The sequence below is a fragment of the Eumetopias jubatus genome, unplaced genomic scaffold, assembly GCF_037043125.1.
Source record: "Eumetopias jubatus isolate StellerSeaLion01/CBP00866 unplaced genomic scaffold, mEumJub1_p1.0 scaffold_2, whole genome shotgun sequence".
Lineage (NCBI taxonomy): Eukaryota > Metazoa > Chordata > Mammalia > Carnivora > Otariidae > Eumetopias > Eumetopias jubatus.
In genome coordinates, this window is record NW_028274808.1 from 23079845 (window position 1) to 23099615 (window position 19771).

The 19771-nt window shown below is 35.7% G+C and overlaps 1 protein-coding gene across 4 annotated transcripts in view; it reads right to left on the reverse strand.

Moving 5' to 3' along the window:
• The window catches only part of TUSC3 (tumor suppressor candidate 3), a 277668-nt gene that overhangs the window by 97291 nt on the left and 160606 nt on the right, over positions 1-19771 (reverse strand). For all 4 annotated transcript variants that reach the window (XM_028099683.2, XM_028099684.2, XM_028099682.2 and 1 more), the window contains exons 3-5: positions 12476-12593; positions 7073-7213; positions 4796-4936 (exon numbers count right to left, since the gene is read on the reverse strand). In XM_028099683.2, coding sequence (XP_027955484.1) covers positions 4796-4936; positions 7073-7213; positions 12476-12593 — 400 coding nt within the window. The remainder of the gene's footprint in view (positions 1-4795; positions 4937-7072; positions 7214-12475; positions 12594-19771) is intronic.

Consider the following 19771-nt stretch of genomic DNA (forward strand, 5'->3'; position numbering starts at 1 on the left):
AGAGGTGAAGTAAAAAATGGTCACAAGAGATAAATAGGGTCATTATATAATGAAAAATGAGTCAATTCATCCAAAAATATCATAGTTGTAAATATATATGACCATATCACAGAACCTAAACATATTAAGCCAACACTAACATATCTGAAGGTACAAAAAAAAAAAAAAAAAAAAACCAGCAGTAATCAGGGACTACAATACCCCAATTTCAACAGCCTGATAAAGACACTAGAAGAAAACTACAAATAAACATCCTTGATGAATCACAAATGCAAAAATTCTCAACAAAATTCAACAGTACATTAAAAGATTATACACCATGATTAAGAGGGATTTATTCCATGTATGCAAGGAGGGTTCAATAAAGATAAGGCATGTGATATACTACATTAATAGGATGAAAGATGAAAATCAACCATATGATCATCTCTATAGACACAGAAAGTATTTCACAAAATTCAACATCCTTCCATGAGAAAAACTCTCAATAAATTGGATATAGAAGAAATATAGCTCAACATAATAAAAGCCCTATTTGATGAGTCCACAGCTAACATCACCCTAAATGATGATAGGCTGGAAGGTCTCTAAGATCAGAAACAAGACAAGGGTGCCCACTATCATCGTTCCTGTTCAGCATCATAGTGCAAGTCCTAGCCAGACCAAATGGGCAAGAAAAAGAAATTATTATTACTATTATCCAAATCAGAAAGGGAAAAGTAAAATTGTTTGTAGATGATATGATCTTATATACAGAAATTCCTAGACTCCTCCAAAAACCTATTAGAATAACCAATTGCAATAAAGTTTCAGTATACAGAAATCAGTTATGTTGCTAGAGACTAACAACAAAACATCTGAAAATTTTTTTTTAAAAAAGTCCCATTTACAATAGCATCAAAAACAATAAAATTCTTAGGAATAAATTTAACCAGGGAGGTAAAAGATATTCAAGAAAGAAAGGAAACAAATGGAAAAATATCCTGTGTTCATAGAGAAGAATTTATATTGTTAATAAGTCCATACAACCTAAATTCAATGCAATCACTACCAAAATTCCAATGACATTTTTCACATAGAAAAAAAAAATCCTAAAATTTGTATGGAACCATAAAAAGATGCCAAATAGCCAACACAATACTGAGAAAGAACAAACCTGGAAGCACGAAATTCCCTGAATTCAAAGTATGTTATAAAGTAATCAAAACAGAATGGTACTGTCAGAAATAGACCAATGCAATAGAATTGCAAGCCCAGAAATAAATTCACAGAAGTACTATCATCAAGTATTTGACACTACATCTGTATCTTTGGGGTAAATACAAGTACCCCAAAGATACAGATGTAGTGAAAAGAAGGGGCACATGCACCCCAATGTTCATAGCAGCAATGTCCACAATAGCCAAACTGTGGAAGGAGCCAAGACGCCCTTCAACAGACGAATGGATAAAGAAGATGTGATGGAGTATTACTCAGCCATCAGAAAGGATGAATACCCAGCATCTGCATCGACATGAGTGGAATTGGAGGGGATTATGCTAAGTGAAATAAGTCATAACAGAAAAAGACAATTATCATATGGTTTCACGCTTATGTGGAACATAAGGAACAGTGTGGAGGGCCACAGGGGAAGGGAGGGAAAACTGGGAAGAAATCAGAGAGGGAGACAAACCATGAGAGACTCTAGACTCCAGAAAAAAAAACTGAGGGTTACAGAAGGAAGGGGCTGTGGAGATGGGGTAACTGGTGATGGGTATTAAGGAGGGCATGTATGGTGATGAGCACTGGGTGTTATACACAACTAATGAATGGCTGAACACTACATCAAAAACTAATGATGTACTACTATATGCTGGCTAACTGAACATAAAATACATACATACATACCAAAATGGCAGAAAAACAAAACAAGTATTTGACAAGGCAGTAAAGAACACTCAATGAGGAAAGCATGGTCTCTTCAATAAAAAGTCCTGAGAAAAGTGGATCTTCACATGCCAGAGAATGAAAATGGACACCTATCTTATGCCAATCACAAAAACTAATAAAAAATGGATTAAAGGATTATACCTAAGACCCAAAACTATAAAACTCTTAGAAGTAAACATATGAAAAAAGCTCACTCACATTGGTCTTGACAATATTTTGAATATGACACCAAAAACAAAAGTAAAAATGGGACTATATCACACTATAAAGCTTTTGCAAACCAGTGGTAACCATCAACAAAATGAAAAGGCAACTTACAGAACAGGAGAAAATAATATGCAAGTCATTCAAAAAAAATAATATGCAAGTCATATGTTGGAGAAGGAGTCCAAATGTATAAGAAACTCACACAACTCAAGAAAAAAAATCCAATTAAAAAGTAGACACAAAACCTGTATGGGCATTTTTCCAAAGAAGACCTAAAAATGGCCAACAGGTACATGAAAAGATGCTCAAAAATCACCAATTATCAAGGAAATGGAAATCAAAATCACAATGAAGTAACCTAATACCTATTAGAATGGTTATTATCAAAAAGACAAGAGGTAACAAGTGTTGGCAAGGATGTAGAAAAAGGAATACTTACGCACTGTTGGTGGGAAGGTAGAAGGTACAGCCACTATAGAAAACAGTATGGAGGTTCCTTAAAAAATTAAAAATACAACTACCATATGATCCAGCAATCCCACTTCTGGGTATGTAACTGAAAGCAACCATATTCTATCCTAAAGAGAGATCTGAACCCCCATATTCATTGCATTATTATTCACAACAGTCAAGATGTAGAAACCACTTAAGTGCTCACTGACAGATGAATATGGATATATATATATATCACATTTCAGCCATAAAAAACAAAATCATGCATTTGCAACAACATGAATGGACCTGGAGAGCATAATGCCAAGTAAAATAAGTTAGAGAAAGGCTAATACTTTATGATCTCCCTTATATGTAGAATCTAAAAAAAGGGAGAATAGAATGGTGATTTCAGGGGGCTGTAAGGTGGGGAAAACAGGGAGATGTTGGTCAAAGGGTACAAATTGCCAGTTATAGAGTTAATCTTAAATATTCTCACCACGCAACACACACACACAGAGGTAATTTATATGAAGTGATAAAGGTATTAACTAACTTTATTATGGTAATCATTTTGCAATATATACAGGTATCAAGTCATTACATTGTATACCCTCAACTTTCACAGGATGTTTTATGTCAGTTATTCCTCAGTAAAGCTGGGGGGGGGGCGGAGTCCTTTCCTTATAGATAGCAAAGAAACAAACAAACAAAAAGCCTACTGTTTCTAGATTTATACATTGTTTTACTCAGCAGTGTGGGGTCTCAATGCAGCAATTCTCCGAAAGGATATTTCTTATTTGTTCTACAGGATTAACCAGGCCACCTTCCCCTTTCTTTCCAATTGTACACCCTTATTTTACAACACTGATATCCTGGTCTCCACAGAAGACCCCACAAGGGCCTATCATATCCTTCAAGCTCTTAACCTCTATGCAATGTCTCAAACTGAAGAGAGATGAGAATGGCTATTCAACAGCCAGCAGTGGAAGACTATAACTTCTTTCTTTCTTTATCCCCAGGGTGAAGAACATGGATTTTTGCCTACAAGTACCACAATCAAAATCAATCAATTACCAACCATAAAATGGAGGCTTCTAAGTTCAGTATCTTCTTTAACAGGGCGCTGTCACTTTGCCTTAGGTGACTCACAGGATATATGTCAGTATACAGAATAGAAACTTTTATTGGACCATGAGAACATCCAAGCCACATGTGTTTTCACTACCATGGAATTTGCATGTGCTTTTTTGCCCTTTGTCTATGCTCTTTAGTCAAGCATCACTTCAAATCTTTTGCCTATTTTCTGAATTAGTACACAGTAAAATTGACTTTTTGTTCTTTTGGTGTACAGTTCTATAAATTTTGACATGATGAGAAAGGTTCCCCTTTAAGAGTTTGGCTCCTATAGTTTCCACTACCAACTGCTTTCATTGTCTCTACTGTTCTGCCACAGGATTGCATGAGGAATTGGAGTAGAAGAAAATAGAAAAAAAACACAAGAATCTCTTCTACTCTCCTTGAGCCAGAACTAGAGGTATCTCCTAGATACCTCTCTGTCTGCTCCAAATTGCCCAAACTCAAATCAAGGATGTAGAGATGCAGAAGGTTGGTAATTTTTTATCTACTAACTAAATGTCATCTTGAATGCTGGTATTCTTACCTGATCCACCTGATCTTTACACCAAATACCTGAGGAGCTTTGCATTCACTCCAGGTTTATAGTTCTGTTAGCAGGAGAGAGAGACTAGTATGTTTATATACCATCTTACCTATAAACAGATTGACGATTTTTTTAAAACCATGATTTCTATCTTCTGGGTAGCAAGAATTCTTCACATATTCTAGATATATGCCCCATACACATATATTTTCCAAATATTTTCTCTGAGTCTATGGATTCTTTTGAAGAGTAAATATTTTAATCTTTATTTTTTCTCCCATGGTTTATGCTTTTTGTGTTATAAAGATCTGGTATTCTTCTGGAAGATTTATAATTTTAGTTTTATATATGGAACCATAATCGATTTTGAGTAATTTTTATATGTGGTGTGAGTTAAGGGTTGTGGTTCATTATTTACATGAGGACATTTGACTGTTCCAGCACACTTTGTTGAAGACTGTTCTTTTCTCACTGAATACTCTGACACTTGTTGAAAATCAACAACCATGCAACTTATACTATTTACAAAGAAATAAGGAGAAAAAGTATAGTGTAATAACATACCAGAGACACCATGGCCCAACCAGTCTTGTTATAGATGAATTCCAAGTTGTTCCTTCTTAAATAGAGCAAACCGCCAACAAGTGACACTAACAGGGCCAAAGCAATGGTGCCAGAATAGTTGGGTGGTCTGAAGACTCGAATCTGCAAACATGCAATGAAAATTTTAAGAGCTGAATAAAGTAAAAGTGTTTTTCTCTTGATCATATTCCAGTCCTTCCAATTTTCAACTCCAAAACTTTAAAAAGGTGCCACCCTACTTTTCATTTGTGGAACTAACATTCCTTTTACCCTTTACAAATCAGAAACAAATGGCTTCCAACATCATGGTTGTGTAAAAAGACCTGCTTTAGGTGAACAGTTACTATACATACACATTACTTATGTTTAACCCAGAACTGCTGTGTTTCACCTATGAAACATGGGATCATCTAGTACAGGGGGAGGAAATAGAGGTGTAATATATTTATTATTCCAAATTGGGACATTTTAACATCTTTAACATTTTTTAACAACTTTACTGACATATAATACACACACCATACAATTCACCTGGTGTACCAGTGGTTTTTCTATTCACAGGGTTATCAAGCAACTTAAAGTGTAGGTATGATCAATAGATTAGAATCATTTCTGATGAAAATTCAGTAACCCTTATAAAGAATTAATAGTAGTTTTTCAGTATTACCCTTAGTATCTTGTATGAACTAAATGATACTGTTGCAGAACTCAGTATTTGCCAAAAGGTTAAAAAAAAAAGATGACAAGAGTTAATGGTGATGAGAGACACCCATCTTGACCAAGAATGTGTTTAGACCTTATGGTAAAATTACATATTCTAGAATAAATGTACTTTAAAATTACTGGTTATAATTGTTCACTATAGAAAATTCTGGTGAGGGGCGCCTGGGTGGTTCAGTTGGTTAAGCGACTGCCTTCGGCTCAGGTCATGATCCTGGAGTCCCGGGATCGAGTCCCATGTCGGGTTCCCTGCTCAGCAGGGAGTCTGCTTCTCCCTCTAACCCTCTTCCCTCTCGTGCTCTCTCTCATTCTCTCTCTCTCAAATAAAATCTTAAAAAAAAAAAAAAAAAGAAAATTCTGGTGAGATGAAGGAATAAAGCAGCCTTAAGCCCTCCACATAGACATTAACCACCATCAAGATTTCGGTTTGTTTACTTCCTCAATAAACTGTCTACATATCTACACTCATATTTATGCTTTAAAACAAAATTCTAGATCATACTATAAATACTACTTTTCTAACCTATACCTTGAGCTTCTTTCTATGTCAAGAATACTTGTAGACCATTGTTGTCTATGCTACAGTACATATAAGTAGTCTCCTATTTTTAGACATTTCACTTATTTCCAATTGTTTTCCATTATAATGAATGTTACTTAACAAATATTTCTATGGCTGGGTATTTGAATCATCCCTAATATATCCTTAGGTTAAACTTCTAGAAGTAGAACTGTTAAAGCTCAATTACATAAAATAAAGACATTACACACACAGAATTAGTTATTCCATAGTCCAAAGAACAGTATATTTTCTCACGTGGTTCATGAAAAGTATTATATCATTTGTATTTGCCCAAAAGCTAAATAAAAATTACACATCTTTTTTATGTTAATCACCCTACATTACATCATTAGTTTTTGATGTAGTGTTCCATGATTCATTGTTTGCGTATAACACCCAGTGCTCCATGCAATAAGTGCCCTCCTTAATACCCATCACTGGGCTAACCCATCCCCCCACCCCCTCCCCTCTAGAACCCTCAGTTTGTTTCTCAGAGTCCATAGTCTCTCGTGGTTCGTCTCCCCACTCCGATTCCCCCCCTTCATTTTTCCCTTCCAACTATCTTCTTCTTTTTTTTTTTTTCTTTTAACACATAAGGTATTATTTGTTTCAGAGGTACAGGCCTGTGATTCAACAGTCTTACACAATTCACAGTGCTCACTATAGCACATACTCTAGAATTTCTTTACTAATACCTTTGAACAATATTCCATATATATTTTAGCCCCTGAAATTACTTTGTGCTCAACTCATGTACTTTTTAGTGGCTCTTAAAATATCAATGTACCATTATTCTAAAAACCATTTAAATTCACCTAACTCAGTCAAAATTCGGGTTACAGCTATCACACAGTTTTCTCTAAGCAAGGAAAAATGTTCTATAGAGTTAATTTTAAGAATCCTGTGGCCTTACTACAGTGTTATAACAAACCAAACTAATTAGTCTATTATTAAAACTGTGACGAATAAAAACATACATGAACATCCGTTCTGTCAGCAATCCACTTTGCGAGTTGTTCAGCTGCAAATCCAATTCTTTGAAGGTCAAAAGTATCAGCTCTTTTGGGTCTGCCTTTTGGAGGAAAATGCATGAACGTAGGAGCAGAATTCATGTTGAGCTGTAAAACATAAGATAAAAAATACTAAATACAATATCCCAGCAATCTTTATATCTCATTAATCTAACATTTTATGGTTTTTCCTGCATGAATTTTAAAAAGATAGCATATATTATGAAAATCTAAGTGGCTTTCCAGAGCTTAATTATTGTTCTTATTCATTGTAATATGCTATTAACTGAAAAAGAACTTGTGAATCTGGCTAAATTCTCAGAACCTTCACATACAACATTACAATTTCACTTAAGCAGTTATTAAAGAAAAAGTACTAGCACTTGTTGAAAAAAATGCATAAAAGCATTAATGTCAAATTATTAAATTCTCTGTTAAAAATTTGAAGACTTTTTAAAAATGATGATTATACCAGAAACCAACACAAACAACCTGAATTTACCAGACTACAGGAGAAATCCACATGATCATCTTTTTCTGTTCAATTTCTCTATTAATTCAAGTGTCTTAAAAATGATTATATCTCACAATTATTTTCTAAAGGTAATTCCATTTGAAAAGTGCATTGAATAGAAGACTACTTTTAATATAAATGGTGCTTATTAAGAATATAATACCTAAAACAAATGTTAGGTTAATTTGCATGGAATAGCAAACTACAAAAATTATATAAATTAAATTCTCACTGCTCAGAAATATGAAAAATGTCTCAAATAAAAGGCCACTAGATTTTTGGCCTTGACTTGCAATATAGTTCAGCATTTCCCAATACTGAGAATTAAAAGCAAAATCAAAGCAAAAATTGTCATTGCAGCTGACATCAAAGTAAAGATGCAGCAGTACCAACAGTGGGCTTGCACGTTATGGACATTAGTAAGGCTGGTTAAAGAGAACAAAACACACAGTCACCAGTTGCTTTCTTCTCTGTGCTTTTTCCCATGCTAGACTTTGTTCGTGTGTGTGTCCATGGTGGATGCATGAGAGATAACTAGAGCCAACACGTAAATAACATACTACAAGTAAAAACTCTCTGCGTTGGAACAATCAAAAAATTCCTACTAAGGTTTAAGATCTAAAAATCTTAGAGTTTAAAAAAAAATCATACAATTCAAAGCTTTCATCATCATTAAAATGTACAAATTCCCCAAGGCTACACAAAGCAGGGTACAACGCAGATCTTATTGCTAGTCCAGACCTGCTTCTAACACAGCACAATCATTAACTGGTTGGTCTGTCATCATTCACTTAGCCTCAACCATTGCATGGGAATCATATATAACTGAAGTTACTTTCCCAACAAGTCCCAAGTAAATCAGGAATTACCAAGTTTTGGCATTCATATTAATATTATCTTCAGACAGCACAATGTTTTAAAATGGCAGTTTAGAAAGAGCACTTCAACAAAATGTGGTTCAATAGTTAGAAAAGAAACCTAGCATTAAAAATCTTTTAGTTCTCAATAATGCAAAATATGTACTTCCCTGTTTTTGTACATTATAATTCCACATAAAAGCCACTAACTGTTACTTTTATGCATTTTAAAATAACTCTTATTGCTAAGCCAGGGGCTAGGTTTTAGAAAAGACAAAGCAGTTCTATATTCAGAACTCTGCTGAATCAAAATTAACCTGAGGAAATTTTTCAACTAAAAACAATCTTGATGTCAACTTTCATATCTATGTCAAACTTAAAAAAAAAAAAAACTTATGTCTAAAGCATACAAAAGAATTCAATGATTCTATCTAACAATATATCTATATGGTTATATACTGGCAGCCTATGCAGTCGGTATTCAGCACAGTTTGAATTAGTTGCTCACATTTTAAAGATAGAAAAATTTCATATAAAAATTCATATTTGGGTTTCTCCTTGAAAAAAACAGCTCTAGCTACATGTGGCCTGCATTTGGTAAACACAGCTGGACCAAGCTGCATCCCTGAGTTCAAGTTTGTCTGCTCCAGTTTGCTGCAGTCCTCATGCACACCATACTGGTTCCTCAACAACGAGATCAACAGTCAGCTCCACACTGTTTTGCTGATTTTATTTCTTACAGTAGTTAGGAGAAAAATGAAATAGTATTTCCACTAAAGATTTATTTTATAAAAAAAGACCCAGAAAGACTTTGTTTTATGAAAATAGGAGAGAACATATGTAATTATACAAGTAAAGAACTAATGTGTTTAATATATTAAGAATGTACATAAATAAAGATACCATAATGCAACTAAACTAATCCAATCTGCTTTCTTCATTTAGTTTACAAACCTGGCCAGGATAGATATTTGGGCTTGAAGCCTCTGCTCTAGCGGTCAGATTGGACCTGGACAGCTATTCCCTAATATGGCAGTGAGGATTCAAGTGTATAATGAATAGCACTTCACCTGATGATCTCTAAGGTCAATTCTCCTGAGATTCCATGGAGACCTATAAATTACATGAAATAATATTTGGTTCTTATAGTACTATAATTTCCCTTTGTAAGGTTATTTGAAATTACAGATAGTCCCTGACTTATGATGGTTCAACTTGCAATTTTTTAACCTTACAATGGTGCCAAAGTGACACACATTCAGTAGAAACTGTATTTCACATTTTGAATTTGGATCTTTTTGTGGAGTAGTGATACGCAATACAATACTCTCTAATGATGCTGACCAAGTGCAGTGAGCCAAAGCTCTCGGTCAACCATGAGATCATGAAACAACTGATACACTGACAACCATTCCGTTTTTCACCTTCACTACCATATTCAATGAATCACAATGATATTCAATACTTTAATATGAAATAGGCTTTGTGTTAGATGATTCTGTCCAACTGTAGACTAATTTAAGTGTTCTGAGCACACTGAAGGTAGGGTAGGCTAAACTGATATGCAGTAGTTAGGAGTATTAAATGCATTTTTGACTTACAATATTTTCGACTTACAATGGCTTTATCAGGACATAACCCCAATGTAAGTCAAGGAAGATCTGTACATACACGTGTGTGTGTGTGTTATTATTATGATATTATTACTATCAGCTCCCTGATCTGTAAGCTCTTTATGGGGAAGAGCTATGTATGTGTTTCTCACCAATCCATTGCTCCTACAGAGTAGACAGTCAATAACATTTGCTGAATAGGTGAACAGAAAGAAACATCCCAAAAGGCACAATAAATTTATAGGGGAAGAAATAAGTGAGGAATACTAACAGGAAAGACCAAGAATAAAGGGTTCTGAAAGCAAAAAAAGAATTTCTTATTCAACTAGAAACTGGCATTCAAATAATCAATCTGGAAGCAAATAAGAAAAAATACTTACGAATGGCCCCTTTATAATTAGTGAGCTAGATTCTTTACAGAACTAAATGCTTTTCCATGACCTCATAAAGTATAATGCCAAAGAATGTCACATATGAGAAAAATAAAATAGACCAAACTAATCAATGCCATGTACTACAATAAATTTTACATTTGAAAGGCACTGATCACATAGTGATAAATACAAAAATATTAGTAGCTGCAAGGTAACAGCATAACTAAGAACTAGAGCTCTGGGGACAGACTACCGAGCTCAAACTCTAGCCCTATATTACACTAACTTTGTAAACTTAGAAAAGCAACCTCTCCATACTTTAATTTATTTATATGTGAAATAAAAATCACATTATTTTCCTCATCGGATCATTGTGAAACTAAATGAAAGAATATACATTAAGCACTTCGAAGAGTGCTTGGATCATGAGCACTTAATGTTAGCAATGATGATGACACAACCATGACAAAATTGATGACAACTAGCATCCTTACGCTATAATTCATTATCTTGCTCTACAGAGAAGACTGTGTAAATGAGAATGTGTTAGTCTGCTCCGGTTACTATAACAGAATACCACGGACTGGGTGGCTTAAAAAACAGAAATTTGTTCTCACTGATATGAGCAATTCTTAATCTCAGGAAACAAACTGAGGGTTGCTGAAGTGGTGGGGGGTGGGAGGGATGGGGTGGCTGGGTGACAGGCATTGGGGAGGGTATGTGCTATGGTGAGCGCTGTGAATCGTGTAAGACTGTTGAATCACAGACCTGCACCTCTGAAACAAATAATACATTATGTGTTTAAAAAAAAAAAAAGAAGACAGTAGGAAGGGAAAAATGAAGGGGGGGAATCGGAGGGGGGGGACGAACCATGAAAGACGATGGACTCTGAGAAACAAACTGAAGGTTCTAGAGGGGAGGGGGGTGGGGGGATGGGTTAGCCGGGGGATGGGTATTAAAGAGGGTACGTTCTGCATGGAGCACTGGGTGTAATACACAAACAATGAATCATGGAACACTGTATCAAAAATTAATGATGTAATGTATGGTGATTAACATAACATAATAAAAAAAAATAGAAATCTGTTGTCTCACAGTTCTGGAAGCTAGAAGTCCAAGATCAAGATGCCAGTAGAACTGGTCTCTGATGAGACCTGGTTTGCTGATTTGCAGACGGTCGTCTTCTTGCAGTGTCCTTACATGACCTTTTCTCTGTGGACATACTCTCCCGGTATCTGCTGGTTCTTATAAGGACACCAGTCTATTGGATTAGGGTCCCATTCTATGATCTCATTTAACCTTAATTATCCCTTATAGGCCCTTGCTCCAAATACAGTTACTTCTAGGTTATGGCTTCAACATGAGTTTGGGAGGCACACAATTCAGTCAATAGGAATACTTTTAAATAAATATTTATTACTTTACATGTAAAATTCTCTCTGTCACATTGGAAAAAGTGAGGGTTAAGTAAAAATTACGTTGAATTTATATAAATTTTCATAAATTTGTATATCACCTAAACCCAATACAGTTAAACGTCAAAATAAGGATAATGTAAACTACCACTATACACTTGAAAAAATATATTTCCTCGGGGCGCCTGGGTGGCTCAGTTGTTAAGCATCTGCCTTCGGGTCAGGTCATGATCCCAGGGTCCTGGGATTGAGCCCCGCATCGGGCTCCCTGCTCCGCGGGAAGCCTGCTTCTCCCTCTCCCACTCCCCATGCTTGTGTTCCCTCTCTCACTGTCCCTCTCTGTCAAATAAATAAATAAAATCTTTAAAAAAATATATATCTATTTCCTCTATAATGGAAAAGTTAAAATGTGTTTAGCATACTAATAGCAAAAACTGTGCAATGATAAAGATAACATTGGCTAAAATTATTTTAATCACATCACAGAATTTATTATAACTACTTGTCTTTATTAACTTATTCAATGAATTGTATTTTTATTTGACCGACAAAAACGTACCATAACCAACTCTATTAAGTTTATTAGCAAAATAATACCTGTTGAAAAACATCTGTCCCCTCATCATAGTCCACCATACTGAAGAAGAGTTTGTTGCAAAAGGCAGATGAGTAGCGCCAGGAGTTAGCCAGTATTTGATATTCTTCATTAGCTTGCCTGATAAGGAGAATGGGGCAGAGTAAAAACATATCAGTACTCAAGCATTAACAAAGCTATTAATAACAGGTAATTCCAACACCAGGGTTGGCTAATTTCTGCACAGACTGCAAGCACTGATTTTATATTTTTACATGATTGTAACAAAATAGGAGAAATATTCCATCACATGTGAAAATTATTTAAGATTCGTATCATGTTGTTCATAAAGCTTTACGGCACCTCAGCCACACTGATTCATTTGTGTTGCGATGACTGCTATTGTACTATATACGGGCAGAGCTGAACAGTTGTAATGGAAAGCATGTGGGCCAAAAAGTGTGTGGCATGGCACTTTAAATAATTGACATTTCTTATTCTAGGGTTTGTGGCATCCCCTATACATAAAATTTAAATCTTCAGATGATTTTTATGTAAAGGACATAAAGCAATTTTTAAGAATATGGGCAATTCAGTTTAACAGAACAAAAATCATAGGCATTTTTTTACATTGTGAACGCAATTATACTGCATCTTTTATATACTCCATTTATCTAAAAGTGCATTTACATTCAGAATTACTAATTAGCAAAAGTAAGTAAAAATTCTACTGGTAGTTAAACCAAATGCCACAAATAAGCCCTCTTCTATGAACATTATCCACTCCTGTTTTGAATTAATTTCTAGTGGACATTTTGTTGATTTTCCAAATAATAAAGCTTTATTTAAGTGTAGGTTTGGAGTAGAAACAGAGACACGGCATTGCTAGAAGGCTATAAGTACAGTCATAGAAACAAGAAGCAACAAGTGATCATTAAAACATGTTTTTATAAAGTGTGTTACCTCCACATAATTGAGAAAGGAGTCTATCTCCTCCCTCTCCCAAAATGGAAGAGATAAAAATGTATAATCTCATAATAACACAAAGACTTGGAGTAGTCAGCAGCAAATAAGAGAGTTCAAGAAATACCTGGAAAACAGAAAGCTAGTGGAAAAGTTTTGATGGAGGAATGTACAATTACAAAAGGAGATTGCACTGCAGGAAAGAGGAAAAATGCTGGATTAAGAAGCAGCGGAGTCTGGAGATAAGAAATGGAACTCAGAGATCATAATTCAATTTCTTTATATGAGATAGAAGACCCAAACTCCTGCCCCACTCCCAACCAATTCCTATGTGAGTCTTTCTATACCTAAGTGACTGGACTATTAAAAAAAAAAAAAAATCACTTTATGTGACTGAGAAAAACCCAACATGATTAAAGAAAAAAAAAAATCCCAAACAAAACAGACTCCAGAAGAAACATAATTCAAAGAAGTACAAAAACATTAAGAAGAAACTTAAAATACTCAGAAAAAGTCAGAGGAATTTGTCAAGAACCGTGCAGGGTATGAGATTTTATCTTATATACAAGCTAACAAGCTACCCTGTTACTGTTTCATGGAGGCTGGCAGAAAAGATGAGACTGCTGGGTCAGAGACAGAGGACTTTATTACTTCATGTTCATTCACATCAGTTCCCCCTGCCCCCAAGTCTCACTGGTGACACAAAGGGTCCTTCGTGAATGCCAGCACACACAGTTAACTGTGTTAAAGGAGAACACCGAGGTTGAGGCACTTACTGTTTTTATAATAAGTAAGAAGAAGCCTGTGCTTTGTTCAGTGGGAGACATTATTTCATTCCTTAAGGCTTCTCACTGCACACACACCCCTGAGACACTGCCCAGGTAAAGAGCAATCAGGCCTCTGCCTTCTTGGCATAACCAGTCAGAACATGCAGGGATGCGCAAGGCCCACGATAGCCTGCTTCTTCCAATAGTATTCACACACACACACACACACACACACACACACACACACACACACACACACACACACACACACACACACACACACACACACCAATATCATAGAAAAAAGGAACAAAGAAAGTAAAAGAGAGCACTTAAAATTTAAAATATGATTGTTCAAATTAAATACCAGTATTAGAAGGTAGTGTTAAATAAAAATCACAGAATAAAAAATTCACAGGTGGACTATACTGGAAAAAAAGAGAGAGAAAGGGACCTAGAGATATAATCCAAAAATTCCAACTTTCAGAGGAGACCCAGAAATACGAGAGAGAGAGAATGGAGGAAATATTTCTGGAGACAGAATTAAAGGAGACTAAGTGTTCAAATTAAAATTATTTCCCAGGTTCTAAGTAAGAAAAACAAGAAAAGACCAACACCAGACATACTGTGATATTCCAGATTATAGAGAAAAAGAAGGTCAGAGAAAAAAATATGTCACAATGACAAATGATGAGATTGGGACTGGAACAGTAATTACCAACACTAGATACTGGCAGATAATTGAACAATTCCTTCAGAGTTTTGAGAGCATGTTATTTTCAATGTAGAATTCTGTATCAAGCCAAACAATTAAGTTTGAAATAAACATATTCTCAGAAATGTAAGGAATGTGAAATTACCTTAGGATATAACTGAAAGAAAGGTAATATGAATGAAAAAATGAGAAAACTTGAGAGTATGAGAGAAACGCTGTAAGAAAGGGAAAAGGGCAACTAGAATTATGGTTAAGGTAGGCGGGGTAGAAGATGTGTAAGAAAACTGTGATCCACCTAAGAAGCTATAAAGTACAAATTAGAACAGAAATTTAATTGGACTTTAAGATAAAAAGATTCTAAGCAATCATTAGAATCAGTAGAAGTCTGAAGATATTAAGACCATAGTATGTAAGACATATTTGGTCCAGGAAAAACTACAAGAAAATGAATATATACGATGCAAATTAAAATGTATCATAACTTTAATTGGAAATGAGGAAGGTTCATTACTTTGAACAGTATGGAATGTAAATGCTATCAACCCTTGATGATGTAAAAGTACAATTAACAGGATTTGGTGGGTAAAAGGGAAGGGGAAGAGGTGAGAAGAAGGGGCGTACTTACTAATCTTCATGTGACCAAATAGGGAATCAAGAGAGGTCATCTATAGTTAATGCACAAGAAATAGAAGGATGCTATTTACTGTTACAACAATAAAAGAAGAACTAGGAAGCTATAAAAATAAGGAGAGATGAATTAAATCCTTACCTACCATAGCAAGAAACATCAAGTCTGCTTTATGAAATACTGTTATAAAATAATATTTAGAAATATCAAGAAAAAAATCACTAGAGGAAGAAAATAAAAAGGAGTAATAGTGATTGCCTATGGCCAAGTATACACACAGATGAGTGTAGAGGCTAGGGAGTGTAGTTGTTCATTTTAGGCTTTTTAAATTAACAAAGAGCACATAATATTGCTGTGATTAAAATATATATATATTTAAAAGAGTTAAATACGAACAGGGCTATAATCTGAGGTCACTTAGCATAAAGACCTTAAGGGCATCATTTTATTGGACCATAGTACAAAAACAGATCATTGTAAGGATCAGCTTAAGACTGCACTGCGCTCAGTAGGCAGAACATGTTCAATGAAAATGATCACAATCTTTTAAAGCTTTGGTGGTTGAATAAGATTTAATTTACTATAATTCACTCAAAAACCATTTATTGAGCACTTAATAGCTAAGTGAGCTAATTTCTAAGGTCTCTGCTCTCATGAAGTTGATATTTCAGTGGAGAGACATATAATAAACAACCAAATATGTAATTAAAATCCACAATACACACTGAGAAAATAATAGAATGGTATTACAGAAAATAATGGAGGATCTATGTACATGGAATGTCAAGAAAGGTTTCTCAGATAAAATGACTCTAAAGCTCAAATCCCAAGGATGAGAAAATCACAACACTGAAAGAAGCTAGAGAATAAACATTTCAGGTAGCAGGAAAAGCAAGCACAAAGGCCTAAGGAGGGAAAGAACTTAAGATGCTGGTAAAATGAAGCTGTGACATAAATGAGAACATGCTCTCTGTTTATTAGAGGAATACACAGAGAATACAGAGCCTATGCCCTCCCTCATCTATTTAAAACAGTGCCTCACTGCTACAATAAAAACAGTAAAAACCAGCATAAGCCCTAAAATCTGATTTGATTTTTGTCATATGGAATATAATACTGGTAAGTATTCATCATTGATTTTTTTAAAGAAGCACTTCACACAGTAAATTGGCACCAACAATTAAGTAGGTCTGAACATCTTTGCACACTAACAAACCTCAAGAGAACAATGCTACCTTTAGAAAAAATCATTAAACAAATTAACATCACAATTAAAAAAAACAGTATATTTTTCCACAAAAGAACATTTTAACTTCAAAAAACTGAAACTAAGGGAAATAGCAAATCAGCAAAAGCTGGCATTCTTGTGACAATGATATTCTAAGAAATGAAAATGCTTCATTCTGAAAAATATGCAAGAAGAAAACAATCAAATTTTAGTGTTCAACATCTATGTATAGTATCTTATAGAATGATGTAGCATAGGAATAATGTTGAATTTCTTTCCCTCATAATGCTGTAACCTAGCCCAGACCTACTAGAATCTACTAAATATACATTCATGCATTCATTCACTATACAAATATACATTAGTGCTGCCAAAAATTAAAAAGGAGCAAGGTCTCTGATCTTAAGGAGAATACAGTCCAGGGAGAAAGAGAGGGCCCATACAAGTATATACAACATTTCAGATAATCATAAGTACTCTGAAGAAAGTAAAACAAGAATATGTGACAAAGACTTTCTGCCCGTGGACGCCGCAGAGTAAGCATCATTAAAGTCTCCCCTCCCACCGCCGTCACGTCTAAGTCAGAGTCTCCCAAAGAGCCTGAACAGCTGCGGAAGCTCTTCATCGGAGGTTTGAGCTTTGAAACAACCGATGAGAGTCCGAGGAGCCATTTTGAGCAACGGGGAACGCTTACGGACTGTGTGGTAATGAGAGATCCAAACACCAAGCGCTCCAGAGGCTTTGGGTTTGTCACGTATGCCACTGTGGAGGAGGTGGATGCAGCCATGAACGCAAGGCCACACAAGGTGGATGGAAGAGTTGTGGAACCAAAGAGGGCTGTCTCAAGAGAAGATTCTCAAAGACCTGGTGCCCACTTAACTGTGAAAAAGATTTTTGTTGGTGGCATTAAAGAAGACACTGAAGAACATCACCTAAGAGATTATTTTGAACAGTATGGGAAAACTGAAGTGATCGAGATCATGACTGACCGAGGCAGTGGCAAAAAGAGAGGTTTTGCTTTTGTAACATTTGATGACCATGACTCTGTAGACAAGATTGTCATTCAAAAATACCATACTGTGAATGGCCACAACTGTGAAGTAAGGAAAGCCCTCTCTAAGCAAGAGACGGCTAGTGCTTCATCCAGCCAAAGAGGTCGAAGTGGTTCTGGAAACTTTGGTGGTGGTCGTGGAGGTGGTTTTGGTGGGAATGACAACTCTGGTCGTGGAGGGAACTTCCGTGGTCGAGGTGGCTTTGGTGGCAGTCGAGGTGGTGGTGGATATGGTGGCCGTGGGGATGGCTATGACGGATTTGGTAATGATGGTGGTTATGGAGGAGGCGGCCCTGGTTACTCTGGAGGAAGCAGAGGCTATGGAAGTGGTGGACAGGGTTATGGAAACCAGGGCAGTGGCTATGGCAGGAGTGGCAGCTATGACAGCTATAACAATGGAGGAGACGGAGGCGGCTATGGCGGTGGTAGTGGAAGCAACTTTGGAGGTGGCGGAAGCTATAATGATTTTGGCAATTACAACAATCAATCCTCAAATTTTGGACCCATGAAAGGAGGAAATTTTGGAGGCAGAAGCTCTGGCCCCTATGGTGGTGGAGGCCAATATTTTGCCAAACCACGAAACCAAGGTGGCTATGGTGGTTCCAGCAGCAGCAGTAGCTATGGCAGTGGCAGAAGGTTTTAATTACTGCCAGGAAACAAAGCTTAGCAGGAGAGGAGAGCCAGGGAAGTGACAGGGAAGCTACAGGTTACAACAGATTTGTGAACTCAGCCAAGCACCGTGGTGGCAGGGCCTAGCTGCTACAAGGAAGACATGTTTTAGACAATACTCATGTGTACGGGCAAAAAACTCGAGGACTGTATTTGTGACTAATTGTATAACAGGTTATTTTAGTTTCTGTTCTGTGGAAAGTGTAAAGCATTCCAACAAAGGGTTTTAATGTAGATTTTTTTTTTGCACCCATGCTGTTGATTGCTAAATGTAATAGTCTGATCATCACGCTGATTAAATGTGTCTTTTTTTAAATGTGCTGTGTAAAGTTAGTCTACTCTGAAGCCATCTTGGTATACTACCCCAACAGTGTGAAGTTGGAATTCCTTCAGGGTGATGCCAGGTTCCATTCGAAATTGATTTGCAACCTGCTTGGGCACAGAAGCCATTGTCTCCACAAACCTTGGTGTAGTTGAACTGACACTTAATGTGTTGTGACCTGGAGTTCACCATTAAAAGGGTCACCTAAGCAAAGTCCTGGAGTTTATTTGGTTATTAATATGATTGTTGGCACATCCTATGCAATATATCTAAATTGAATTATGGTATCAGATAAAATTATAGATGGGATTAAAGCTTGTGTATCATCCATTATCATGTGTAATCAATAAATGATTTAATAGTCTCTTGAAAAAAAAAAGAATATGTGACAAAGAGTATTCAGGAGTCAAAGAGGATGGTGGTCTTGGGAAGAAGAAAAAGAAATATTTTAAGTCTATTTACCATCACAAATACATGCTATTTGCCAAAGGAATACTAGGCATGATTTGAAAGGTTATAATGACTATATCATCAATCTAACATCATCTAATATAATGACTAAGTCATCATCTAACATCTAACATCATCTAACATAATTCATAATGTCAATTTCATATGCAAATATGGAACCCAGAACTTAACGATGTTTTTTCAGCATTTTAATATGTGCTACAATAATAAAGTAGAACTCACAATCTCCACCTTTAAGAAAAATGAATAGAAATGTACTAATGCATAAATAAGATACATACACAGTTGACCCCTGAACAACATGGGATTGAACTGCAAAGGTCCACTTATATGAAAAATTTTCGATACAATACTGTAAATGTATTTTCTCATCCTTATAACTTTAATATTTTCTTTTCTCTAGCTTTATTATCAGACTACAGTATATAATACATATTATATACAAAATATTTGCTAATCAATTATTTATGTTATATGTAAAGCTTCCTGTCAATAGTAGGCTATT